This window comes from Lagenorhynchus albirostris, chromosome 9 (assembly GCF_949774975.1).
Source record: "Lagenorhynchus albirostris chromosome 9, mLagAlb1.1, whole genome shotgun sequence".
Lineage (NCBI taxonomy): Eukaryota > Metazoa > Chordata > Mammalia > Artiodactyla > Delphinidae > Lagenorhynchus > Lagenorhynchus albirostris.
Genome location: NC_083103.1, coordinates 24,978,155 through 25,006,056, shown reverse-complemented (window position 1 = coordinate 25,006,056; position 27,902 = coordinate 24,978,155). Strand labels below are relative to the sequence as shown.

The 27,902-nt window shown below is 36.4% G+C and overlaps 1 protein-coding gene across 2 annotated transcripts in view; it reads left to right on the top strand.

The window, feature by feature from the left end:
* The window catches only part of HIPK3 (homeodomain interacting protein kinase 3), a 96,219-nt gene that overhangs the window by 44,615 nt on the left and 23,702 nt on the right, over positions 1-27,902 (top strand). For both annotated transcript variants that reach the window (XM_060159445.1, XM_060159446.1), the window contains exon 3: positions 25,358-25,481. In XM_060159445.1, coding sequence (XP_060015428.1) covers positions 25,358-25,481 — 124 coding nt within the window. The remainder of the gene's footprint in view (positions 1-25,357; positions 25,482-27,902) is intronic.

The following is a 27,902-nucleotide window of genomic DNA, read 5'->3' as shown; positions in this document are numbered from 1 at the left end:
TGGAGCCTGTGCTCCGCAACAGGAGAGGCCGTAACAGTGAGAGACCCGCGTACTGCAAAAACAAATAAACTTGTTATTTGTTGTTGAGTTGTAGGAATTCTTTATATATTCTGGTTATTAACCCTTTATCAGATATGTTATTTGCAAATATTTTCTCCCATTCTGTAGGTTGACTTTCCACTCTGTGTCCTTTGATGTACAAAATTTTTAAGTCTGATGTAGTGCTATTTGTCTGTTTTTGATTTTGTTGCTTGTGCTTTTGGTGTCATAGCAAAAAAATCATTGCTAAACCCAGTGTCCTGAAGTTTTCCTCCTTGATTTCTTCTAGGAGCTCTGTAGTTTCAGGTCTTAGGGTTTAGCTCCTTAATCCATTTTGAGTTAATTTTGGTATATAGTGAGTATAAGGATCCAATTTCATTTTTTTTTTGCATTTGGATATCAAGTTTTTCAACATCGTTTGTTGAAGAGACTGTCCTTTCCCCATTGAGTGGTCTTGGTACCCTTATAGAAGATCATTTGATCATATGCCTGAGGGTTTATTTCTGGGCTCTATATTCTATTCCATTGGCCTATTTTTCTGTGTTTATACCAATACCACGTGATCTGATTACCATAGCTTTTGTAGTAAGTTTTGAAATCAGGAAGTGTGAACCCTCCAACTTTGTTCTTTTTCAGAGATGAATATTTGGGGTCCCTTGAACTGTTTTTATTTATATCATCATTTTCCCCCAAGTTTGAGGTCACATTGAGAATTTTTTTATTGATGTATAATTGACACATATTATATTAGTTCCAGGTGTACAACATAATGGTTCAATATTTGTATATATTGTGAAATGATCACCACAATAAGTCTAGTTAACATCTGTCCCCATACATAGTTATAAAAATACATAGCGAGAATTTCAATGTTAAAACTACCTTTAATATATGTCAGAATTTAAGAATGTAGATTGACCAGTGGGTATAGTCAATACATAATGCATTTTGTCTATGTTAACATTTTGATTCATCTTTACTTTTCAGCTTTATAGTACAATTTACCCTCAGAGCATCCCTTGCCTAGTAATACTTTCTGAACATGCTGTGTACTTTTCACTCCTATTCCTTTGTCTAGGCCTGAATATCCTTCTCTGTTCTTCCTAAGAAAATTGTATTCATCCTTCAAGGCTTAACTTAGATGTTACCTCCTGGATGGTCTTTTCCTGAACTACTCTGTAGTCATTCCTTCTGAGCTATATTTAGCATAGTAGGGTATTTATATGTGGAATAGGCACTCACTGAGCCTTAATTAGGAAATACTCTTATTGTGAATTACTGGAACATAGACTCAAAATTTTAAAGTTGGAAGGGACTTTTGATATCTTCTTATACAATGCATAACTTTTAATAGTATCCTAACACATTTATTTGTCCAACCTCACCCTGAACTCTTTGCAGTAATCACAGGAGACTTCCCTTTTAAAACTGGGTCCTGCTTATACCCATGGGTACTTAAGGTGTGTGGGAGTATTTCACATAGTGGGATAAGTATAATAGATCTTTTTGTGATGTCACTTTTTTGTGGTCTTAAATTTTAAGAAATAAATACTTGTTTTGGGTAATTACAGGTATATTATAGAAACAGATACAGAAGTTCATAGACCTCTGTTAGATGTCTAGACTGTTCTGAGGCCATGAGTTTATTTTCTCTATGTAGTCTTTTCTTTAAGTTTATATCGAGGGAAATTTTTGGGGGGAATTACATGAAGTAGGCCTCTTTGTTTTCAGGCATCTTTCATTGTTAAAAAAATTTCCCCTTTGGTAACTAGAATTCTAACATAGCCTCACCCCCAGTTACATAAAGTAACTGATTCTGCTAACCATAAGAAACTTGGTTAACAAGTGGATTAGATACATGTATTTTATCTGAGGAACATAAATACATCTCAGTTTAAAATCCTGAACTAAGGCTTCCCTGGTGGTGCAGTGGTTAAGAATCCATCTGCCAATGCGTGGGACATGGGTTTGAGCCCTGGTCCGGGAAGATCCAACATGCCACAGAGCAACTAAGCCCATACGCCATGACTACTGAGCCTGTGTACCACAACTACTGAAGCCCGTGCACCTAGAGCCCGTGCTCCACAACAAGAGAAGCCACCACAGTGAGAAGCCTGTGCACTGCAGCGGAGAGTAGCCCCCACTCGCCACAACTAGAGAAAGCCTGTGTGCAGCAAGGGAGACCCAACATAGCCAGAAATAAATAAGTAAATAAATTTATTTAAAAAAAAAAAAAAGAATCCACTTGCCAGTGCAGGGGACACGGGTTCGAGCCCTGGTCCGGGAAGATCCCACACACTGCGGAGCAACTGAGACCGTGCGCCACAACTACTGAGCCTGCGCTCTACAGCCTGTGAGCCACAACTCCTGAACCCGCATGCCACAACTACTGAACTACTGAAGCCCACGCACCTAGAGCCTGTACTCTGCAACAAGAGAAGCCACCACAATGAGAAGCCCGTGCACTGCAACAAAGAGTAGCCCCTGCTCGCCACAACTAGAGAAAGCCCCTGTGCAGCAACGAAGACCCAATTTAGAACAAAGTGTATTAGTATCTTGCTTAGAGGACTGTCCTTGGGCTGTCTGTGCCAAGGGACTATAGTTTCGATAAGGTTTCTTTAAGTACCTAAGGAACTAAACTACTTCAAGAGAGAAAAGAGAATACGACTACTTTGCCTTGTACTAAATTCTGTCCATTTGGAAACAGCTTTGGAATAAGTCTAGATATTCTAAGTATTAAATCCTGTAAAGGTTATTTAAGACCCCCTTCAGTTCTATGTGCCTAGGCACTTGTAACTTCTAATTTCATTTCTTCCCAATTTTCTTCTTACTTCCCTTCATCCTTCCTGAAATGAAATGAAAAATAATATGGCATTTCCCATATAATCATTTCCTGTATTTTGAAGAGTCCATACTTTATTCTCCCTAATAAACTCTTCTAAGATAATCCCTTACTTAATTCTTTTATATAATGACAAGTCAGTGCTTATGATTTCACAAATGATTTCAGTAATAACGAAAAAGAAACAATGTGAAAAATATCATAGGATTTGGGTAGAACTAGCAGACTTGGAATTCTGAATTTTAATCCTAATTCTAGTACTGATTTACTTAGTATATGTGACTTGTGAGGAGGCTACTTAACTTTATATATTTGCACATTAATGGTTTAAAGCTGTATTATGATCCTCTTGCTGTATAGGTGTGATGTTAAGTTATAAGACAACAGTACATAAATGCTAAGTAATACTATTATGGCGTAGGACAAAATCGTTTTGTAAAATCTTGGTCACAAAGTGAGTTTGTTAATTCTGTTGATTTTAGATGTAAAATACGTAATAAATGTAATGCCATATGAATGGCTAATCAGTAATTTTATGTCAGATTGGAATGACTGTATTCTAGAATTGAATATAGTAGTTACATAGAAATAGAAATAACTAACAGTATAACAGGTTAAAAAGAAAACTTTCTTGATGGTTTTAAAATTAAGTTGAATAAAAGCCTTTAATTTCTAAGGTTATCAGTTTTTTCCCTTGTGCTATATAGCTTTGTTTCAAAGGTGTATATAGTGTCATGAATGTACTGTAATAGAATGTAATGATGTTATGGATTAGATGTCGGTCCTGACCCCACACACCTCAGAATGCATGTGCCTGTTTGTTTCTGAGTCTTCAGCATTTTCCCATGAATGGAATTCAGCACCGTGGATGTTATTAACAGAGTGCCTGCTGCCACGGAAGAGTGCCAGTTCAGTGGCCAGTGAATAATTTAGTCATCAGTTGGTGTGGCAAGATTGTATTACTTAGGAGAGAATTTAATATGTGCTAAGCTTTGACATTAAAAAGAACAAATGTGTGTGTGTGTTTTTTTTTGATAGAACAGTGAATTACAAAAAGTTTTGAATATATTTATCTAAAACCAGTATACTAATTAAAATTTATTTGATTTAATGTTTTTAGAATTATAATAGTTATGGATGCTCACTGTCAGAAAAAAATTCAATAATACAGAAGGCTAAGAAGCAAAACAGGAAGTTTTCCCCTTTATTGTGACTCTGCTTTATAATTTTTATAATATGTTTTATTCTTTAAACAGTTCTGTATGTATGTATGTATGTACATTTGTATGATGTACATTTCATTTGTTTTCTGATAATGCTGCCGGGAACCTTCTGGAAGTCCTTGGACACTTGAAGGTACATTTCCACAACATTTCTAGAAGGAGGATTGTTGGGTCAAAGGATATGTACGTTGTGCTGCTGGGCACTGCCAATTTCCTTTCAGAAATGTTGTACCATTCCAGTGCACAGCCTTACCAATAATGTGTGAACGTGTCCTTTTCCTCACATTCTTGTCATCACCAAGGGTATTTCTGTTTTTTCAAATTGGTGGCTGTAAGTAGGCAAAAAGCAAAATCATTTAAATTTTATCTTCACTCTTCACTACATTTTAAAAAGTTTTACATCTGTCTTCTCTGTCATACGTTGAACTGGTAGATACTCTTTTATGTGGGGAATGAGAATGTAAAAGTAAACAGAGTTCATATAAAAGCAGCATTTATTGACTGCTTAGTACCAGCCACTGTGCCAGAAACTTTTCATAATTACCCTTTACCCTTAGAGCAACCATGATAAGTGGTAGTACTGTCTTTATTTGACAAATGGGGAATTTGAGATTCAGCTACGTTAAGCAACTTGCCCAGTGGTACACAGCTAATTGCAGAGCTGTGATTTGAGCTCAGTTCAGTCTATCCATTTTACCATGCTCCTTCTTCAGAGATTTCCCCTCATCTTCCTGAAACTCCTCTGCTGAAGGACACCGATGACTGGTTTGTTAATCACCAAATTTGGTAGTTTTTTTTTTTTTTTTGAAGTCCACATCTGGCTGGACCTCTGTCTCTCACTGCTGTTAGTGCTTTATTTTATTGAAACGTTCTGTACTGGTTTCCTAAACACTATACCCTCAGATCCTTCTTTCACTTCTCTAACAAACTTTCTTGTTCTTTTTTTCACCTCTTAAATGAGTACATTCTTCAGGGTTCAGTTTCGGCCCCTTTCTCATTCAATGTAGTTCCCTCTTGGAGATCTTACTGTCTCCCATGACTTCAGTTTGTTTGCTTAATATGGTAAATTTTCAAATACCTTCTTGTAGCCCTGCTCTCCCTTTGAACACCTAGTTTGTTGCCAGTTATCTCCTTGGGCAGTCTCTGGATGTTACTAACTCATGTTCAAATGATTCATCTTTTCTCCCAAAGTTTTCTCATCTTCCCATATTACATATCAAAATTATTAAAGGAATCATTTCCTTTGTTATTTAGTGTTGGCTGTTTCTGTGCTATGTATCTAATCATTGTATGACCAGATCCTATTGATTTTACCTCTGAAATATCCTCATATGTAAATTTTGCCATGCTCTTCTCACCGCCTTGTTCTGGTCTGGCCTTCTGTACTAGATTAGTAATTGATTTTTTAACCTATAGTGTCTGCCTCTTAACTCTTCTTATCCTGCATTGTTAGAGGTGTGTTATGGATTGGTTTGAGAGATCACAGATGTGTGCACACACAGATATATTAGAAGACTTTTTTTTTTTTAACTACTTTGCTCTTTTTTACCCCTTCAGTTCTGATCAGCAAATGTCACAAACTAATGACCTTTTGGAAACCTAATTGTGGTGGCATCAAGATTATAGCATGCCTTTGTCCTTGAAATAGTTGTATACAATTGGAAAAGGCTGATAAAGTAATCAAAAAAAGGGATTAGAATACTTAAAAATGTGTGGGTAAAATGTTGTACTTAGGAAGCATTTGGTAACTTTCAATAGTTTTTATCATACACCACCTGATAACACGAACCCTGTGTATCTGTTATGTCAGGAGTCTCTCTGTGGTAAGGAGCTGGTTTCATATTGTAGCAAAATGCTCCCTGGCATTATAAAATAAACGTGGATTTTTCCCTTTCCTTCCTGTAAGGCTAAGTTAATCATCAACAGTTCCTAAAGATAAAAATATTTGTATTAAGGATGTTGGATGTACAAGGAAATAGAGGTGGAAACAGCTACATAGACATTTAGTCCAACTTACTTTATAGAAGAGACTAGTGAAATGCAATATACCTAAGTGAGATTTGGCATATCAACATTTATAAATAACTCTTTTACATGTATGTAATAGGGGTATATTTATAGATTTTGAGTAGTAACAAAGTAATAATAAATTATTCTTTGAATCTAAGGATATAGCTTCTCTGTAAATGGGAAAACATAATGGAAGAAGTTGACAATCAGTGACTGCAAAAGTCATCTGGAAACAGGATATCATTTTCAAACAAAATACTTTTAGAAGTATTTAGAAGGAATAAACTCATTGAATAAACTCATTTGAGTAATATGATGGTAAAGCTATGTAACATGACAGAAATGTATTTGAATCTTCTAAAGATTTTATTTACTCTGAATTGCTTTTCATTACTATATAAGTCCTTCAGAGAGACGAATATGTCATTGAATTAGTAACAAGATTCTAAACACGACACAGTATTTTGGATATGATGATATTCCTTTTTTTAGGACTTATAAGAAAACTTTATCCTTTTTAGTGGTTCATATGAGACATTAAATACAAAGTGTTCAAAGAAGGATAGAATTTAAGTAAAAAAACAAATGAAACATACTTATGTCTGGTGCTAAATAATGCCACATTATTTATTCACAGGTTCATAATTTCAGCTCTGCCACTTATTGTGTCCCTTAAAGCAAGTTGTTTAACCTTTCTGAACCACAGTTTACTCATATGTAAAATAATATTTGCTACTTCAAAGGTTCTTATGAAGGTTAAACTCCATAATGCATGTAAAACAATACAGTCTTGGGACATTTTATAAGTAGAAGCTACTGTAAAAAAAAGAAGTGGTATGGTTTAAAGGAAATTAATAATGGTAGCAAGATGATAAGGAGTCTCCCATAATTATTATCTGGTGGCCTACATTAGGTATATATGCTGCTTTATTCTTTGGAGTAGAAACTGTGAAATCTTAGAAAAAGTAGTTGAATTTGTGTTAATATTGGTTAATACAGACATTTCGGGAGGAGGGGTGAACTTACGTTGACGTATAAGATACAGTACAGAAATTTTAAGTTTACAGCTTAATAAATTACCAGTGTGAACTGACCCATATAGCCACTACCCAAGTCAAGTTTATTGACTGTTTGGCTGTTCTAGTTTGTGAAGTTTCTTTTGCCTAATTTTCTTTTTTTTATAAATTTATTTGTTTATTTACTTTTGGCTGTGTTGGGTCTTCGTTGCTGCGCACGGGCTTTTCTCTAGTTGTGGCGAGCGGGGGCTACTCTTCGTTGCGGTGCGCGGGCTTCTCATTGAGGTGGCTTCTCTTGTTGCAGAGCACATGCTCTAGGTGTGTGGGCTTCAGTAGTTGTGGCACGTGGGCTCAGTAGTTGTGGCTTGCGGGTTCTAGAGCGCAGGCTTAGTAGTTGTAGCGCACGGGCTTAGTTGCTCCGCAGCATGTGGGATCTTCCTGGACCAGGGCTGGAACCCGTGTCTCCTGCATTGGCAGGTGGATTCTTAACCACTGTGCCACCAGGGAAGCCCTTGCCTAATTTTCTATTTGCTTGGCTTTCTTATTGTTCATTTGTGGTTTGTAAAGTATATATTCTCTATATGAAACTTTTAGGAGAAAAATAACTTCTTCCATTCTGTGGTTTGCTTTTCACTCTCTTAAGGCTGCCTTGGGTGAGTATGTGGACTCTTTTAATACATAATAATCTTATTTTAAAATAGTTTTATTTCTCAAAAATTTTCTTTATAATTAACACCGTTTGTGTCCTATTTAAGGGATCTTCATGTATTCTAAGTTCACTAAGATTTTTTTCTGCTTGTTTTCTTTTAAAACTTTTATTGTTTTACTTTTCACATTTAGCTCTGCCGTTTTTGGGGGATTGATTTTTGTGTATAGTATGAGCTAGGGATTAATGTACATTTTTCTCCACATGGATATCCCTTAACTGAGCACCGCTTATTATTCCACTACATGGAAGGGACAATTTTGTCACAAACCAGGTGACCTTATATGTGTGGATCTGTTTTTGGATTCTTTGTTCTGTTCTATTCATTTGTCTATTCTTATACCAGTATCACAGTGTCATTACCATGATCCATAGTATGAGTCCTTTTGCTTATTCTTCAAAGGATTGTTTCTGGTCCTTTGGATTTCTAGATGAATTCTAGAATGTGTCAGTTCTACAAAAAATACTTTTATTTTTGAAGTATATATATATATATATATTTACCCCTGGGAATGCTTGGGGAGTTATTTTCCTTCAGCACTTTAAAAGATGTTATAGTCTGGTGTCCATTATTTCTATAGAAAATTGGCTCCTTTGATGATGGTATGTTCTTCTTTCCCTTCTGGGTACATTTAAGGTTTTTTCTTTGGTTTAAGCAGTTGACTATGGTGTGTGTGTATGTGTTTGTGTGTGTGTGAGTGAAATTCTGCTTGGCCTTATTTAAATCCCCTCCCTCCCCCGTATTTTACTGTGAAACTTTTCAAACTTAGAAATAATTTGAAAGGATATACAGTGAACATGCATATACTCACCACCTGGCTTCTACAATTAAGATTTTGCTATATTGGCTTTATCACAGATATCCCTCTATCCATTTGTCATTCCATCTTTATTTCATGAGGCAATTCAAAGTAAGTTACAGACATCAGCACACTGTACCATTAAGCACTTAGGCATGCCTCTCATAAAATAGCTCAGTATTTATGATTCTTTGTTTGGAAGTACATGTTATATACAGTGAAATGCACAAATCTTAAGCACTATCCCAGTGAGTTTTCACAAATGCATACACCTGTGTAACCCAAATTCCTATCGAGATATAGAACATTACCATCACCCTAGAAAGTTCCCTCATATCTGTCCCTCCATCTCAGCCCTTTCATTCGTATCTACTGATCTGAGTTTTTTCATGACAAATTAGTTTTTCTGTTCTAGAACTTCATGTCAGTGGAACGTACCTTTTGTCTAAGGTTTATATCTCTCAACATGAGGATTTTGTGATTTATTGGTATTCTTGCTTGTTTCAGTAGATCATTTCTTCTTATTGATGAGTAATTTTTCTGGCACAAGATTTCCAGGCCTACCTTATACTTTTCCCCACTCAGTTCTGGAATCAGCCATTTCTCCAAGGGGCCTTAGTTCCTTTTAGTATGGGAATGGTATTTAAGAAATCAAGAATTTGTTTTTTTAACAAGTAGATTCCAGGTTTTTTTGCCGAAACTTTCTATCATTTCATTCATTCTCTTGAACTTTTTTTTATCATTATTTTAAAGTCCCTGTTATTATTTCAATAACTAGGTAACTGTGAGGCTGCCTCTATTGATTTTTCCTCCTTTTGTTTCTTTGCATTTGATTATAGTTCCTGTTAGCCTGGTATCTTTTTGTTTGTTTGCTTGTTTGTTTCTTTAGCACTGGACCTTGGGTATTAAGTGTTAGATAGCGTCACTCCTGTGGTATTCCTGCTGAATAGATAACCTGAACCTTCTCGTGAGGAAACATTAACTAAACACAAATTAAGGGAAATTCTACAAAATAACTGGTTTGTATTCTTCAAAAATGACAGTATCATGAGAACCATCAAAATGCTGAGGAGCGCATTCAATATTTTCTCCTTATATTGTTGTCTACTCTGAGAAATAAGTATGAGGAAGTTTCACTGTGAGTAAAATTTGCTTTTGGCATTTATTTTGATGATTAAGTTAGGATTCTATGGATGCTGAATTGATATAAAAGGAGAGGATAAGTATCATATCCGAGAGTATCTTTCACCTTTAAGGCATTGCATTCTTGTCTAAAATGGAAAATTGGCTGATTTGAGAATAAAATGTAATTGAGTATGCAACCATGTGAAGAATAAATTTTATTTTTGGGGAAAAAAGTGTTGTGGAGCTCTTCCAGATAAGGGAAACTAAAGAGACATGGGTCTGAGAGTTATTTATTTTTAAGAATTGTTTATTGTAAAAGAAGGCAGTATTGAGGCAATTGGCAAAATCTTAATAGTAGTATCACATTAATATTGATTTCCTGGTTTTGACAAATACGCTGTAGCTACGAAAGAGGCTTCCCTTGTTTTTAGGAAGTAAACACTGAATGAAGTATTTCAGGGTAAAGGGATACAGCGTCTGCATCTTAACTGTCAGATGATTCATAAAAATCATATTTGTGTGTGTATATAAAAGAGGATAATACAAATGTGGTAAAATGTTAACATTTGGGAAATCTGGTTAAGGGTGTATAAGAATTCTTAGTTTAGTTTTGTAACTTTTCTATAAATCTAAAAGTATGTCAACATAAAATGTTATAAGGAGGGGCTTCCCTGGTGGCACAGTGGTTAAGAGTCCGCCTGCCGATGCAGGGGACACGGGTTCGTGCCCCGGTCCAGGAAGATCCCACATGCCGCGGAGCGGCTGGGCCCGTGATTCATGGCCGCTGAGCCTGCGCGTTCGGAGCCTGTGCTCCGCAACGGGAGAGGCCACAGCAGTGAGAGGCCCGCGTACCACCAAAAAAAAAAAAAAAAAAAAAAAAAAAAGTGTTATAAGGAAAAAAGTATGAGAAAAATAGTTATATATTTGCTGAGTTAAGTGAAATTTAAGAATTTCACCTTTAAGAAATGGCATGCTCTAGAATGCCACCAGGTTGTGTAAGAGATCACTCACTTGGTGAGTGATATAATCTTCTACCTGTTTGTTAATGCATAGGTATGTGGTCTTATGATTAAATAACGCATTTGCAATAGTTCATAAAATAAAATTATCTATCTAAATGGTGTTGAGGAGCTTGGATTTTCACTGAGACTGTGTAGGTTTGTTTATAAGCCCTCCCACTTGCTGAGAGAACTTGGAAAGTTACTTCTGTGCTTTAGTTTCCTCATGGCTACAGTGGGATAATACAGTACCCACCTCAGAGGATTTTGTTAGAATTTAATGAGATAATGAATATAAAACACTTAGCACAGAATCTGATTCCTTATTAGAACTCAATAAACATTTTTGTTATTTTCAATAATTTTGCAGAATTGAATCATTTATTGCAATTAAATAATTTTTTGTCTGATTTAGTTTAAACACACTGTATAGATTATGAACTTCTGTTGGCATCTACTGATGATACATTATGATTTTAAATATATCTCATAGTCAAATAAATTTGAGAAATCCTGTATTTTTTTTTTTTTTTGGTGGTATGCGGGCCTCTCACTGTTGTGGCCTCTCCCGTTGCGGAGCACAGGCTCTGGACGCGCAGGCTCAGCGGCCATGGCTCACGGGCCCAGCTGCTCCGCAGCATGTGGGATCTTCCCGGACCGGGGCACGAACCTGCATCCCCTGCATCGGCAGGCAGACTCTCAACCACTGCGCCACCAGGGAAGCCCCCTGTATTGTTTTGTACTTCCCTCCTAATCACCTGTAGAATAAAGATTACAGCATTTATCTTATTACCTCATAGAACAAAATATTTGAAAGGGTTGTAAAATACAAACGCAATGTAAAATATTAAAAATATAGTCCATTTATATGATCTGTGATAGACATTGACTTTTCTACATCCAGTAGCATATAAACCAATATATAAAAAACAGACACTTTCAACCTCAGTTGCTGACATGTTTTTCCTTTATTGTCCACAGATACTTTTCATATTCCCCTACCAAGCTTCTCTCTCTTGATATGTTAATAACAATTTCCTCAGTTTTCTCTTCCATAAGATGGAATTTTGAGATCTTGCAACTGTTCTTGGTAGATAAAACATAAAATAAACAGGGCTGTCTGTAAATAAAATAAATTTCTGACTCCTACCTTTACAAAATATTAGCTATTGATCACTCATAGATGTGCAAATTATTGATGTATACATCTTTTTGGACGTTGGGCTCTAAGCGATACATTTAGCATACTGGTAATGACCATTAAATCTTTGCTATCACCTATCCTCTACCTCTCAGGTTTTACATTTAATAGATTTTGAAGGTATTTATTATTACTGCAGTTCTTTGTACTTGGCGCTTTGATCTGGAGGCGCTTTGATCTGGATCATTGTGCAGCATACTTAAAAGATTAAGTGGCCTTGCAATTATGATATTTTTAATTGTGGTATTTTTAGCCTATGGCTCAAGCTACATTTGAATGAGTGTCTATTCTAAGAGCCTGTACTTTGATTACATTTGAACACGTTATTGAATAGTTGCAGTTACAGTCATAAAAACAATCTGTGCGAATATCCAGTATTCTCTAGTGTTGTTATTGCCTACAGCAACAAGTTTCTTATCATGGTAAACACTTGTGACTTCAAAAAGAAAATATTTCTAGAAGTGATTGATTGGCTCTTTTGAAATTTATTCGCCTGAGAGTGTTGAATTGCTTTTAAAAAAGCACCATTCTGCAGGATATTTAAACAAGTGCTGATTAAGCTGGAAGTAAACTCCCTAGTATATTTTAACAGTCATCCTTCTTTAAAGTTCCAGTTGTACAAATGTTCTTTCCTATTTTCATAGATTTTAGTTGCATTATGATTTGGAAGATTCTTGGAGGTATTCCAGTTCCCCTGTTGTAGTTAGAGGAGTCTCCTTCGTGATAGCCCCTGCAGACAGTGTAGAGCCTCTCAGGGATACTTCCAGTATTCCTTCCCTCCCAGTGTCAGAGATTCTCAGTAGGCAATTGTTCCTGGTAATAAAAGGAAATTAAAAAATTGAGTTAACACTGATTATGTAGTTTGATGGTAATAGTATTAGAAGAAAACACGAAATTCCTATAAAATTTAGGTGACTGAAAAATTTTAAACATTGGTCTTTTATTGTATTGTATAAGATGCTTGTTTTAGTAACAAGTATTATGGAAATGTATACTTCTCTCTCCTTTCCAGGTTGATTCCTCAGAGATAATTGCTGATAAAACTTGGGTGTGTATCCTTTGCTAGATTTGCTGTGCTTGTATAAACACGTGTTTATTAGTGCCTGCATTTTATAACCACTTTAGGTCTTTGCTGTCTTTTGCTAAGTAAAGGGCTTTGCCTTGTAAGAATTTATTGAGTGCCTGACGTTATATTTATTAGTAATCACACCTACTGGATGGTCACATCCACTATTGAACTTATTTCCTAATTGCTTTTGTAAAAGGTTGTTGTAGTCATCTTTTGGAACACGGTATCTGCCAAAATAAGAGCCGTATTTTAACTGAGAAGTATCCAGCAGATGTCTGTGTATTTAACATGGAAGATTATTTATGGTTAAGATGAGTAAATGCTTAAAGATCAGGAAAAGGACTTAGTAAAATGTCAACTATAGTTCTTTTAACATAAGTGTATATCTCACATTTCCCGGTTAGTCTAAAAATCAAAGGTGATATGTTGAAAGAGAAAAGAACACATTAATGATAAGTATAGCATCTCAGTGGGAGGACTTCTAGTAAGATAAAAGTCTGATAGTTTTAGTAATCCTAGGAATTATTTATTTTAACACGTAGTAGTTAAAGCATTGATCCTGAAGCCATAAAACCTGGCTTTAAATCCCAGCTGCTCATCACACTAGCTGTATGACCCTTAGGCAAGTTGCTTATCCTTGTGTCTGTTTCTTTATCTATTAAAATGATTGGTATGAATATCAAATGGGTTAATATTTATAAAGTGCTTAGAGCATTGCCTGGTTCATAGTGCTGGGTAACTGCTTGTTGTTACTGCTGTTATTATATTTATTTTAAAGGATTTATACAGAATGAAAAGTAGATTTAAAAAATGGCAGTGAAATATTTTTTTCATTTGATTGTCCTAGAGATCTAAAGACCAGTTGACCTCAAAAAAGGCATAGAACTATTAGGTCAGTTAGTATTTTCTTATTCTGTGGAAAATAAAACTAGAACATAACTTTAATTGAATTGTTAAAAAATACCTTCGGTTTCAGTTTCTAGGTTTTCTGTTAGTTTGACTTTCTGTGTTTCTTTCAGTTACACGATTTTATAATTGAGATGGTATGGTGTAGAGAAAGGCTTTTGGAATAAGGCATTTGAAATCTCATTTCCATCCGTCTCTGGCTAACTTTGGGTAGTGTATCAGTTATCTGTTGCTGTGTGACAACTCCAAAACTTAGTTGCTTCAAAAACGATTTATTATTTCTCATGATTTTGTGGACTGACTGTACTCAATTGAGGGGTTCTTCTGTTTTACGTGGAACATTTTGTTTACCAGCATTTTTGATCTCGGAACAGAACAACAATGCTGAAATCTGTTTTTAGAACATTTTATTTAAATGAGCTAATGTGTTAAAAGTTATTTCTGTGATGCCTGGCCATTGTTAAAACTCAGGAAATGGTGTTGATTTTTATTTAATAGTCAAGACAATTCAACTGTCCCAAATGTAAAGTGGCTAGCATGTAAAAAAGGTCTTGGTTGATACTTGTTTGGCTCATGTGTTTGAGTTAACAAAGCTATTCACAGCAGAACCCTAACAGCTTCCACTGGTTGATCAATTCAGTGAACAAATAAATGAGTGAATGCCTACTATATGCCAGACAGTGTTCTCAGTGCTGGGAATATAGCATTGAAAGAATTAAAGCTCTTTCCCTCACGGGTTTTATATTTAGTGGGGGAGGGGAAAACAGATAATAAGCAAACATATATATCAGTTGGTGGCAAGTGCTATAGAGAACACTAAAGCAGGATAAAGGAGGAGAGGTAAGTATATGTGCTGGTGGGGGTTTACCCTTCTGTTTAAGGTGGTCAGGGAATGCCTTTCTAATAAGATCTTTGGGCAGAAACACAAAGTAAGAGTGAGGGGATCAAGTCCTGCTGTTCCCACTGCCTGGAACCTTCTTCTAGATAAATGTAAAGGTTTTGAGGCAGCAACTATGGTTAGAGACAGTAAGGAGGCCAGTGTAGGTGGATGAGAGCAAACAAATGGGATGATGGTGGGAAATACTAGATACGGCTGCGGGCTGAATCACGTATGACCTTGGAGGCCATTGTGAGGAATCTGACTTTACTGTGAGATGGGAAGAAGCTCTTGGGAGGTTTTGAGCAGAAGAGTGATGCGGTCTGACTTGTGTACTAAACGGATCACTCTGGTTGCTAAGTTGAGAGTAGATGGTAGAGGACGGGGCAGAAGCAAGAACAGTTGGGGAGCGTGCAACGAGAGATGCTGGTGGCTTGGACTGGGGTTGTAGCAGTAAAGGTAAAGCAAAATGGTCAAATTCTGGATCTGTTTTGCAGATAAAGTCAATGGGATTTGCCGATAAATGTGTGGGAAGTGAGAGAAAGAGGAGAGTCAAATTTGATTCTCACACAAATTATGGGCCTAAGAAACTAGGAGGATAGAGTTGTCATTCCTGAGATGGGGAAGGCTGGAGGAGGAGTGTGTTGGAGGGAATTATGAAGATGTTTTGAACATGTTTGGTTTGAGATATCTAGTTGACACTCAGTAAGAGATGTTGAGTAGACAGTTGGATACGTAAGTCTGGAGTTGGGGAGAGAGGTCTGGGTTGGAGATACACATTTGGGTTTTAAGAATAGAGGTGGTATTTAAAACTGTGTGATTGGATGAGATCACCTAAGGGAAGTGAATGTAGTTAGAGAAGATAGGCATCCAAAGACTGAGCCTTGGGGCACCCCAGAATTTAAAGGTTGTGGAAATGCGATGGAACTGGAAAGGAATCTGAGAAGGAACTGCAGGTGAGGTAAAGAGGAGAGCAGAGTGGTGCCCTGGCAGTCAGTTGCATACTGTTTAAAGCAGGAGAACACAACTGTGTCAAATGCTGCAAGTCAAATAAATCAAGGATGTGGCAATGCAGTGGCTGATGGTGACTTTGACAAGAGCTATTTTGGTGGAATGATGGGGTAATGAAAGCCTGATTAGAGTGAGTTCAAGAAAGGGGCAGAATTGGAGGCAGCTTTTCTTAACAGTGCTTTCAAGAAGGACTGGTGTAAGAGGGAATAGAGAAATATGGGTGATGGCTGAAGGAGAGTATATAAACAAGAAAGTGTTTTCTTTTTTTTTTTCAAAATGGGAGATATGGGATAGTTATATATATATGTAGAGAGAAGGAGGGAGAGGGAGAGAGAGGTTGGTGATGAGAAAGAGTGGGAAATTGGTGGAGTGATGTACTTCAGTAAGTGAGCATGGGTGCCTTAGATAGAAGCACTGACAGATGCAAGTGGGCTAGTAGATGTGGTGGCGAGAATGTGGAAGTTTCTTTCAAATCCCCCCCTGCCCCCAGTAAAGTTGGATGCAAGGACAAGAGTCAGGAGTGAGGATGAGGGAGGAGGTGATGGTTTGAGAAGAGAGGAGGTGTGAATTAGGACAGTGGGAGTATGAATAAATTAAGAGAATGTATATACTGTTTTAGATTTTACATAGAATCTTTTACTTAGTCCTTTGGATAATTTTCAGAGCATGCTACATCAGTAAAACCGCATTTTAAAAATGAAAATACTAAGGCTCAGGTAAATTACTTGCTATTAGAGCGATTGCTAGGTGTCTGTTGAGTGTTTAAAATCTAGCTCTATTTAGATGATTTGCATTATTTGAAGTCAGTGCTTCCTTACCAGACTCCCAAGATTTGTCTTCCCAGAACATTCTGCAGAGATTTTTAAGTACCACTATAGCAAAACATTCTTATGAATGTTTTTACCCCAGAATTTACCCATGACCTGTGGTTGACCCCCAAATGAGAGATCACATGTTGTGCCATTCCATCTGTATGACATGTCCAGAACAGGCAGATCTAAAGAGACAAAAAAAAAAACAAAAAAAAAAAACGAAAAAGAGACAAAAAAAAGAGAGACAGAACTAAAGCGACAAAGTAGATTTGTGGTGGCCTAGGGATGGAGGAGTTTGGGAGAAATGGGGAGTGACTGGTAATGGATATAGGGTTCCTTTTGATGGTGATGAAAATGTTCTAAAATGGATTGCGTTAATGGTTGCATAATTCTGTGAATATACTAAAAACTATTGATTGTACCATTTGAATGGGTGAATTGTATGGTATGTGAATTATGTCTTAATAAAACTGTTATTATAAGAAATGCCTTCTGCATCACCTACCTCAAGAGAAGACTGTTCTGATTTTATTATTTTTATCTTTATTGAGTTTACCATTTATTTACCTTTTCCAAGTTTGTGCTGCATTTCTCTGGTATCTTCTTTTTTTTTTTTTTTAACATCTTTATTGGAGTATAATTGCTTTACAGTGGTGTGTTAGTTTCTGCTTTATAACAAAGTGAATCAGTTATACATATACATATGTTCCCATATCTCTTCCCTCTTGCATCTCCCTCCCTGCCACCCTCCCTATCCCACCCCTCTAGGTGGTCACAAAGCACCGAGCTGATCTCCCTGTGCTATGCGGCTGCTTCCCACTAGCTATCTATTTTACGTTTGGTAGTGTATATATGTCCATGCCACTCTCTCACTTTGTCACAGCTTACTCTTCCCCCTCTCCATATCCTCAAGTCCATTCTCTAGTAGGTCTGTGTCTTTTTTTTTTTTTAACATCTTTATTGGGGTATAATTGCTTTACAATGGTGTGTTAGTTTCTGCTTTATAACAAAGTGAATCAGTCATACATAAACATATGTTCCCATATGTCTTCCCTCTTGCGTCTCCCTCCCTCCTACCCTCCGTATCCCACCCCTCCAGGCTGTCACAAAGCACTGAGCCAATATCCCTGTGCCATGCAGCTGCTTCCCACTAGCTATCTACCTTACTACGTTTGTTAGTGTGTATATGTCCATGACTCTCTCTCGCCCTGTCACAGCTCACCCTTCCCCCTCCCCATAACCTCAAGTCTGTTCTCTAGGAGGTCTGCGTCTTTATTCCTGCCTTACCCCTAGGTTCTTCATGACATTTTTTTTTCTTAAATTCCATATATATGTGTTAGCATACGGTATTTGTCTTTTTCTTTCTGCCTTACTTCACTGTGTATGACAGACTCTAGGTCTATCCACCTCATTACAAATAGCTCAATTTCGTTTCTTTTTATGGCTGAGTAATATTCCATTGTATATATGTGCCACATCTTCTTTATCCATTCATCCGATGATGGGCACTTAGGTTGTTTCCATCTCCGGGCTATTGTAAATAGAGCTGCAATGAACATTTTGGTACATGACTCGTTTTGAATTTTGGTTTTCTCAGGGTATATGCCCAGCAGTGGGATTGCTGGGTCATATGGTAGTTCTATTTGTAGTTTTTTAAGGAACCTCCATTCTGTTCTCCATAGTGGCTGAACCAATTCACATTCCTACCAGCAGTGCAAGAGTGTTCCTTTTTCTCCACACCCTCTCCAGCATTTATTGTTTCTAGATTTTTTGATGATGGCCATTCTGACTGGTGTGAGATGATATCTCATTGTAGTTTTGATTTGCATTTCTCTAATGATTAATGATGTTGACCATTCTTTCATGTGTTTGTTGGCAGTCTGTATATCTTCTTTGGAGAAATGTCTATTTAGATCTTCTGCCCATTATTGGATTGGGTTGTTTGTTTTTTTGTTATTGAGCTGCATGAGCTGCTTGTAAATTTTGGAGATTAATCTTTTGTCGGTTGCTTCATTTGCAAATATTTTCTCCCATTCTGAGGGTTATCTTTTGGTCTTGTTTATGGTTTCCTTTGTTGTGCAAAAGCTTTGAAGTTTCATTAGGTCCCATTTGTTTGTTTTTATTTCCATTACTCTAGGAGGTGGGTCAGAAAGGATCTTGCTGTGATTTATGTCATAGAGTGTTCTGCCTATGTTTTCCTCTAAGAGTTTGATAGTTTCTGGCCTTATATTTAGGTCTTTAATTCATTTTGAGCTTATTTTTGTGTATTGTGTTAGGGAGTGATCTAATCTCATACTTTTAAAAGTACCTGTCCAGTTTTCCCAGCACCACTTATTGAAGAGGCTGTCTTTTCTCCACTGTATATTCTTGCCTCCTTTATCAAAGATAAGGTGACCATATGTGCATGGGTTTATCTCTGGGCTTTCTATCCTGTTCCATTGATCTATATCTCTGTTTTTGGGCCAGTACCATACTGTCTTGGTTACTGTAGCTTTGTAGTATAGTCTGAAGTCAGGGACCCTGATTCCTCCAGCTCCATTTTTTGTTCTCAAGATTGCTTTGGCTATTCGGAGTCTTTTGTGTTTCCATACAAATTGTGAAATTTTTTGTTCTAGTTCTGTGAAAAATGCCAGTGGTAGTTTGATAGGGATTGCATTGAATCTGTAGATTGCTTTGGGTAGTAGAGTCATTTTCACAGTATTGATTCTTCCAATCCAAGAACATGGTATATCTCTCCATCTATTTGTATCATCTTTAATTTCTTTCATCAATGTCTTATAATTTTCTGCATACAGGTCTTTTGTCTCCTTAGGTAGGTTTATTCCTAGATATTTTATTCTTTTTGTTGCAGTGGTAAGTGGGAGTGTTTTCTTAATTTCACTTTCAGATTTTTCATCATTAGTGTACAGGAATGCCAGAGATTTCTGTGCATTAATTTTGTATCCTGCTACTTTACCAAATTCATTGATTAGCTCTAGTAGTTTTCTGGTAGCATCTTTGGGATTCTCTATGTATAGTATCATGTTATCTGCAAACAGTGACCCCATGCACTGTGAAAATCCATGGATAACTTCACAGTTAGGACCCTATATCTGCGCTTCCACCTCTAGGGACTCAGTAACCACAGATCCTGCAGTGCCATAGTGCACATCTATGGAAAACATTCACCTATGAGTAACACACACACACACACACACACACACGCGCACAGGTTTCAACTTTGTTGTGTTTATTCTCGTGGCCACTCATCCTTGACTTGTGCGTGCATAACTATTTGAACAGTAATGTAACAGGTAACTCCCATCACTTGTGTTCTACTTTTCTACTGACCATTCAGACTTAGTTCCTGATTGACCCTAGGGTTTGTAATTATGTTTACAACTTCATAAAAATAGAAAGTCCCTCACTGATCAACAGGGAGTGTATGAAAGGAAAATTGACCCATTCTGACTCAGGGCAACATTTCCTGGTTTTGAAAGACACACACCCACTCGGTAGTGCTTACATATGTCCAAGTACTGATCCACTGAAGTTGGGGTTGCTTTCTTTCTTGGTACCAAACTTTGCATTCTTAAAATACTTCGCCATCTACCTATTTATGCTATAGATTTGTAGTAATAGACAATTTCCAAACGTTTGAACCTTATCTCAATCGTGGGGCTCACACATTCTTTCTGGTATCTTCTTGTCAAAAGTAGAGAGAAGCATGTAGCTATACACTTGTATGTAGAGGAGTATCATCAAGAGAAGCCTGGATAGCTGTACCTTTTATTTTTACTGAGTGACATTTCTGACAGAATCATCAGAATCTGGCCCTTAGTTTTGTCATTTCAGAAATTATTTGATCAGTGTCCTAGACTTGACCAGACCTGGGTTCTGTCACTAGATTCTCAAGAAACTGAAATGTATCAGCATTATGCTAGTTTTTTAACTTTAATGAGAAACGTTAGGCAGACTAAATAATCAAGTTGGCCTAAGCATTCTCTGTATTTGAAAAAATAAGTTAGGAGTCATATTATGATCACTGTTTTCTTGATGGCCATGAAATCATCACATGAGTTCATAGTTTAATGGCATTTGCAGGGATAACCCAGGGCATCTTTCTCTTATAAGAATATAATTGTTCCTAGAATTTGACATATTGAGTTCCTGAACTGAGACATCCCTTTTCCTAACACGGCTAGGTTTCTCTGACAGTGATTGAATTTTCAGCTTAAAAAAGTAAATAAAAATGAAATAAAGTAACTCCACTAATAGTTATCTTCTTCTCTGAGTGATGGTATTTCACTGTTCTTAATTGAACCATCTCCTGCTAACATTCTTTTTGAGTTCTCTAGCAAAAGACTCACAAACCATTCAGAGTTCAGTTTACCCACTTAAAAAAAAATTTTTTTTAGCTTCTCCACTTTACCTGTATGTTATATCAGTGTTTCAAGGTTTTAGAAAAGTAAAAAAAGATTTGGTCTTAATGAATATTGATAAATTTTATTAAAGGCATATGGCAAAAAAAGGAAACATGGCATTTTATATATAGATTGCCTTTGTTACCATATAACCTAAATTTTTGAGTTGGTTTGTGGATTTGACACTTGCCTTCTAATTGTGAGTTATTATTTATAGAGTGGTGAACAACAGGTTTAGTTATACTCTCTGTCCAATGGCCATGTTTAATGTGTGCCTTGCCTGTCTACAAAAGTACAAATGATATCTGTTCCCTGTTATATCCTTAGCACCACCACGTTATAGCTGCTCAGAGGGGAGTTAAGTTAGATGAGAAAAGATGTAGAAGAATTTCCTTTAGGTGTAGAACAAAAGATTTATTTTAAGAGTGGTCCATAAATTAGAATTTCTGCTGTGGTCATTTATATACAAAAGTATATTTAGCCCAGAGGAATAATTTGAGAGCCAATTAAGATACAACCAGAAAACTAAGCTTTATTCATTACTGACAGATGGATATATTATTCTTTAGTGCATAATTTGATTTTAAAAGTTTATTTTATTGTAAGACTGGCCAGCAGAGCTCTGACAGCTCTGGCAGTTTCATCTAGATTGTAAATGCTTAACGGTATTGCTTTCCCACCTTTTTACATGTGATGATACATACAGAAAATATAATGTTTTATGGCATGCCACGGTAAGCTGGAGAGAATTTAGGCACGTTTGACTCAGACTTGGTGAAGAAATTTATTACATTTTCTTTATGATATGTAGTATTATAAAATAAAATACAAAAGCTTTTGGGAAGATAGTTGTGGCAGCCTTGGAATTGTGCCATTCGGATCCACTTCAAGAGAATCTCCTGTGAAGAGCAGTTAACTGACAGCCTCCAGCTGTTGTGCCTTTAGGTAATGCATCAGTGCTCAGCAGAGGCCCCTTTGCTGCTGGGCTGCTCTCAGCCAGTGACCAAACACAGTGGGGGTCCTAGAGCTGCGCTGTTCTAGTTTGATGGGGAACTAGCCTAGCAGATAATTTTTGCCTTGGGGACACCCCATTGACCCTGCCAAGATTTTCTCTTAACAGCACTGCTGTTGGAGGTTCTTTCCACCCAATTCTTCCTTTGCACCTCTTTCACAGGTGTCAGAACTGCTCAAGGTCTGAAGCTCTCTTCACCTATTCCTTCTTCCTGTCCCTGTGTATCCTTCAGAGACATTTTTCTGAAGAAATTTCTTGCACGTCTTGTCTGCTTCTCAGAGGACTTAAACTGATGCAATAATACATAATGAATTTGTATAAAACTTGCAGTTAAAATTCTTTCATTTTTTAAAATGAGAAAGTTGAGTTTGCGTACATAAATACAACTTTTGAATCTTAGATTTGTATTTGAAGTGGTTTTATACAATTCCTAGTCAAGAGTTTGAAAAAATAACTCTATATTCTTGTCACTGTCACCTAGAAACTTGGCTCATTCATTAAATGGTAACAAATGGCAGAAGGAATTCATCACTCTTTGTCTAGTTGACAGAAACTCTTCTTAATTGTTAACCAGATTTCAAATAATTTTGGTCTCTTTAAGTTGAGTATCCTAGATACTATCATTTTGTTAATTTTCTTTCATTACCAAATGCAATGTTGAAGTTTTCTACAGTAGCCAATTTCAAGACCCATGAATTTTTTATATTAATTATTTCAAAATAATCATAAAGCTCTTATACACAGCTATAGCTCAGTCTTATTAATAAGTCTTCAGGATTCAAAGTAGTACATGATTAAGTATCACTAGTGAATCTCATTTACTCCGTATTTTTGAAACAGGCTGCCTTTTGCTTTGAACCTTTTAAAGTACAGATTAGTATATACCCTTTATAAACTCTTGTGTCCATTTCTCTTTCTTTCTGTCTAGACTTCTGTTCTTTGAGGCCTAGTTCAAACCCACATTTCACACTGACGCTTTCTTTCCTTTGTGTGAATCAACCTGTGTTGGCATGACTTATCTGAGAAATGTTTACTGAGTGCATATTCTCTGCTACGTTCTGCGTATAAAATAGTGAACAAAAAAGGATATCTCTCTATATTGTGAATATATAAGATTGATAATTTAGTGTAACCTATTTTTTTCTCTTTTTACAATATAGTTTAGCATTTGCTTATAGCTGAATATAACTCGTGTGTACATCTACACACTTGCTGAGTATTTTGTCAAAAGAATGAAGAACTTTTATAACTATGTTTTAAGGTTCTTTTATGCCTCATAATATCTCCCCATGACACTTAACTTGTTTTTCACAAGTACTTGTGCATTAAGAGCCTACTGAATCTTAAGTATTAATTATAGCAGAGGTGTTTAGGAGTAGAGAGTCACTGGACGGATCCCAAATCTATGGTAGAAAACAATTTGTTTATTATCCTTTGAACTTATTCTGATCAGAAGAGCTGTAGGGAGGAGATGGAATAGTTTTCCCATTGAGTCTAGTGCTTTGGTTCTTCAGTTTGGCCATGTATTGGAATCACCTGGGGAGCTTTAAAAACTACTGATGCCTACCTCCCATCCCCAGAGTTTCTGATTTAATTGGTATGGGGTGTGGCCAGGACAAAGGGATTGTAATGTGCAGCCAAGATTGAGAACCACCGCCTTAGGAGATAGTGACAATCAGCACTCTCAGTTAAAAAAAGTTAGCAGAAGGCTTATTTTCTTAAACTGTATAAAATATACACTGAGAGAGCCTGGGAACAGTGCCATCCCAATAGTAACGAGGACCCATAGCTCATTGAGGGAGTTCCGACTGGTCAAGTCTCGGAAAATTAGAGCATCAAAATAAGTAATTATAGTAATGGATTATAACCCATTGAATAAAATAGGAATCCATTATACTTACATAGGTAAATACATGAATAAATTGAAATTGGATTATTTGTACAGTCTCAAATTGAAACTCCACAAAATGCTTCATTACAGAGGGGAAAGGAGAAACTTGATAGTGGAGAAATCTAGCAGATACCATGTTAAATAGTCAGAGTGAATATTATCAGTAGTGGAGCAAATCAAAATTTTGTACCACCTGATAGCATATAATGAGAAAAAAACGCCATCACTTTTTAAACAGTTCTCCCAAAGATCTATAACCTTCATCTAATTACAAGAAAACATCAGACAGACCCATACTGAGGGACATTCAACAAATAACTGACCTGTAATATCTTATGCCAGGGTCATAGCAATCAAGGAAAGACTTGAGGGACTATTCGATATTGGAAAAGACTGAAAGGGATATGACAGCTAAATGCAGTGCATGATTCGGAATTGGATTCTTTTTCATAAAGGACGTTATCAGTGTAATTGGCCAAACTTGCAGTCCGAGGCTTAGATGGTGGAGATGTATCAGTATTTGTTTCCTGATTTTGATGATTGTATTGTGATTATGTAGGAGAATATTCTTGTTTGTAGGAAATACGAAGCATGCCATTATTTGGCAAATTACTCTCAAGTGGGTTAGGAAAAAGTATTTATTGTACTGTTCTTATAACTTCTCTGTAAGTTTGAGACTGTGCAGGATAACTATGATTGTATGACTTTGTATATAGAGAACTCTTAGAATGTTAATTTTCTTATGGAAAAGTCATGTGAAGTAGCAACACAATTTATCGGGGAATTGTATCTTTCATGAAATAATTTTCCAAATAATCAAAGCTCTTCAAGTGGTAAAATGCTTTTTTAACTGTTTTGATGTATCCTGTACTTTCTGCCTTTTAAGGCTGAATATATTGAACTTGGTCTTATCTGTTTTGGATAACAAATAGCCCAGTTTTTATTATTATCTTCTGAAGTAATACCCACGTCTAGATCCATGGTTAGCCTTTGGGGTTTTGTTTTGTTTTGTTTTGTTTGGGTCTTATCTTCTGGTGTCTGGCTTTAAGTTCTGTTGGTGTCATGGTGCATGTATTTTTAATTTGTCAGTTCTCTTTCTAGTGTGTTATTTCTAATCTCCTGTAGTCTCAAAAACAAGATCTATGCTTTTCCTTTTTTTACTGTCATGTTAGTAAAACTCGGATTAAGTATAGATATTTTATCATAGCAATGTTGTACTCATAGCACCCCTTGAAGTTTAATTCAGGATTATGGCTAGGTTTCAACAAGTTCTGGAAAATGAAGAATTACTGTAAATAGTAGATGATTTCGCTCTCATTTTACAAACTTCTTTGAGAATATCAGATGAATTGGATAATTTTAAAAGAAAACCGCTGATTGATTGATTGATTATTATTATTTTTTTTTAAATTTCAGAGCTCCAGAGATTATATTGGGGTTGCCCTTTTGTGAAGCCATAGACATGTGGTCACTGGGATGCGTGATTGCAGAATTATTCCTTGGATGGCCTCTCTACCCAGGAGCCTTGGAGTATGACCAGGTAATAGAACTGTTGTGATAACCCAGTAGAATTGGTAGAATGTAAAGAAAAATAATAGACTTACAGGAATGCATTTTCCCAGGTATACAATACATGTGAGACTCCTTTTAGAATAAATTGGCAAAACCTTGGATCTAACGGAATTTAAATTCAGGACTCAAAACAAAACTTGATTTTTAAAGTGTTTTCATAAACAAGGGTATAATCCACAGGCCTGAAAACCTTTTGGGAGAATTTTTTTGGTACCATTTTTATATTATAGATATATAAAGGGCTGGACTGTGTCCATTTAAATAATAGTGCTTTGCTTGGGTGACAGACATCACTTGGGTGATGACAGCTGAAATGTCAGCCTCTCCCAAGGAATAAAAGTCATCATAGCTACTGGTCTTGAACCAACAGCCTTTACTGGTCTTAAGTACCTCAGTCACCCTAACCCTCTTTAGTATTTTTAGCTGTTTTTGGTGGTGCTAAAAGTCTAGCTTAACATTGAAATGACTCTCAATAAAATCCAGCAAATCACCTCCCTACACACTTTTCATGGTAGTTTTCAGGTGTGTTCATTAGTCTCTCTAAGCTACTAGACAGTGTTGTTTGCTATTTACTTGGTTTTTAATATCAAGATTCTTTTTTGGGTAATTGTTATCTTCTTCACTATTATTTGAAAGTTTCATAGCATCTCCCGTATTAGAGAGAGAGATATATATATACTCAACTCATATTTTAGTAGAAAATGTTAGTCAGAATTAACAGTGGTTACATATATTTTGTCTGGCTTATATTTTTATTTAAATGTTATACTATTTAACTTTCAAACATGAAAAAAAATAGAACATTTTACAGCACACATAACTTGTAGCAAAATGCCTGATTTCTAAGATTTAGCTTTCTGTATAAAAGGGGATACGAGAGGTAGTTAATTTAGTGACTTAAATGTTGCTGAGACGACCCTAAAAGTCATTTAATATTAATTATTAAATTAGATGTTATCATTAACTTTAATCTTATCCTCTTCCAATGACTTTCTACCCATAAAATTTCTCTGTTAGGCCAGGTGTTTTTTTAATATTCTCTACTTTCCCCCTCCATGTTGAGCATACCTCTTAAAATACCATTTCTATAAAAATTTCCATACATTCTAGTTTCCTTCATCTTTTTACCCAATCATTAACTTTGATGCAGGTGCCAAACTGTTACTAGTTTTGAAAGAGTTAGTGATCTAGTTGGAGAGTCCCATAATCCCTTAGCTGCTGAAGTACTGAGGTACCTGTCAAATTGTAGAAATATACCTTTGGCTTTGTGGACCACAATTTATGACATGCATAGTACTCTGGAGCAGGACACCATCTAGTGGCAATATAAAGGTCAGTTTGCTGTTGTACTCTGGATTTGGACTTTACAGTTCTAGTGTTGGACAACTAACGTTGATACTGAAAAGGACCCTACAGATTATCTAGTTACTACCCCTTCACATTTTATAAAGGAGAAAACTGAGGCCCGGAAAAATGAAATGACTTGTCAAAAGTTACAATGGTAATTTAACACAAAGTCCTGACCAAAGCTCAGTTTTTCTAAAATCTGTAATAGATTTCTTTTTTTTTCCTAAACTGGGAGGTGTTATCTGATCCAGATTCACAATATTTTCGGAATGTATATTACTTTAATTCCAAATGGGTACAGTAATTGAAAAAAGTTAATAGCATACAGCATCAATAGCCACACGGTTATCAATTCAGTGTTTTAAAAGGTATTTTCCAAAATATATGAATACAAACAAATAAGAGTGATGTGTTTTTTGGTTCCAATCTTGGACTTCATACTCATTTTCAAATATGATGCTTGCTGTAGAGGTTTTGATAAATGTCTGTTTTCAAGATAAGGGCTATCCCTTTATTCCTAATTTTAAGTTTTTTTTTTTTAAGGAATTTTGCCTTTTTAAAAAAATTTATTTATTTATTCATTCATTCATTCATTTATGGCTGTGTTGGCTCTTTGTTTCTGTGCGAGGGCTTTCTCTAGTCGCGGCAAGCGGGGGCCACTCTTCATCGCGGTGCGTGGGCCTCTCACTATCGCGGCCTCTCTCGCTGCGGAGCATAGGCTCCAGACGCGCAGGCTCAGTAATTGTGGCTCACGGGCCTAGTTGCTCCGCGGCATGTGGGATGCCCCCAGACCAGGGCTTGAACCCATGTCCCCTGCATTGGCAGGCAGACCCCCAACCACTGCGCCACCAGGGAAGCCCTAAGTTGTTTTTTTTTAAATCCTAAATTGGTTTGGACTCTGAAATGCTTTTGTGCATCTATTAAAATATTCACAAGTGGGGTTTTTTGGGGTTGTTTTTTACTTTAGTCTATTTATGTGGTTGAATTTCATAAAATTTCCTCAACTCCCTGGATTATGATCATCTAATTAGGATGTAAAAGG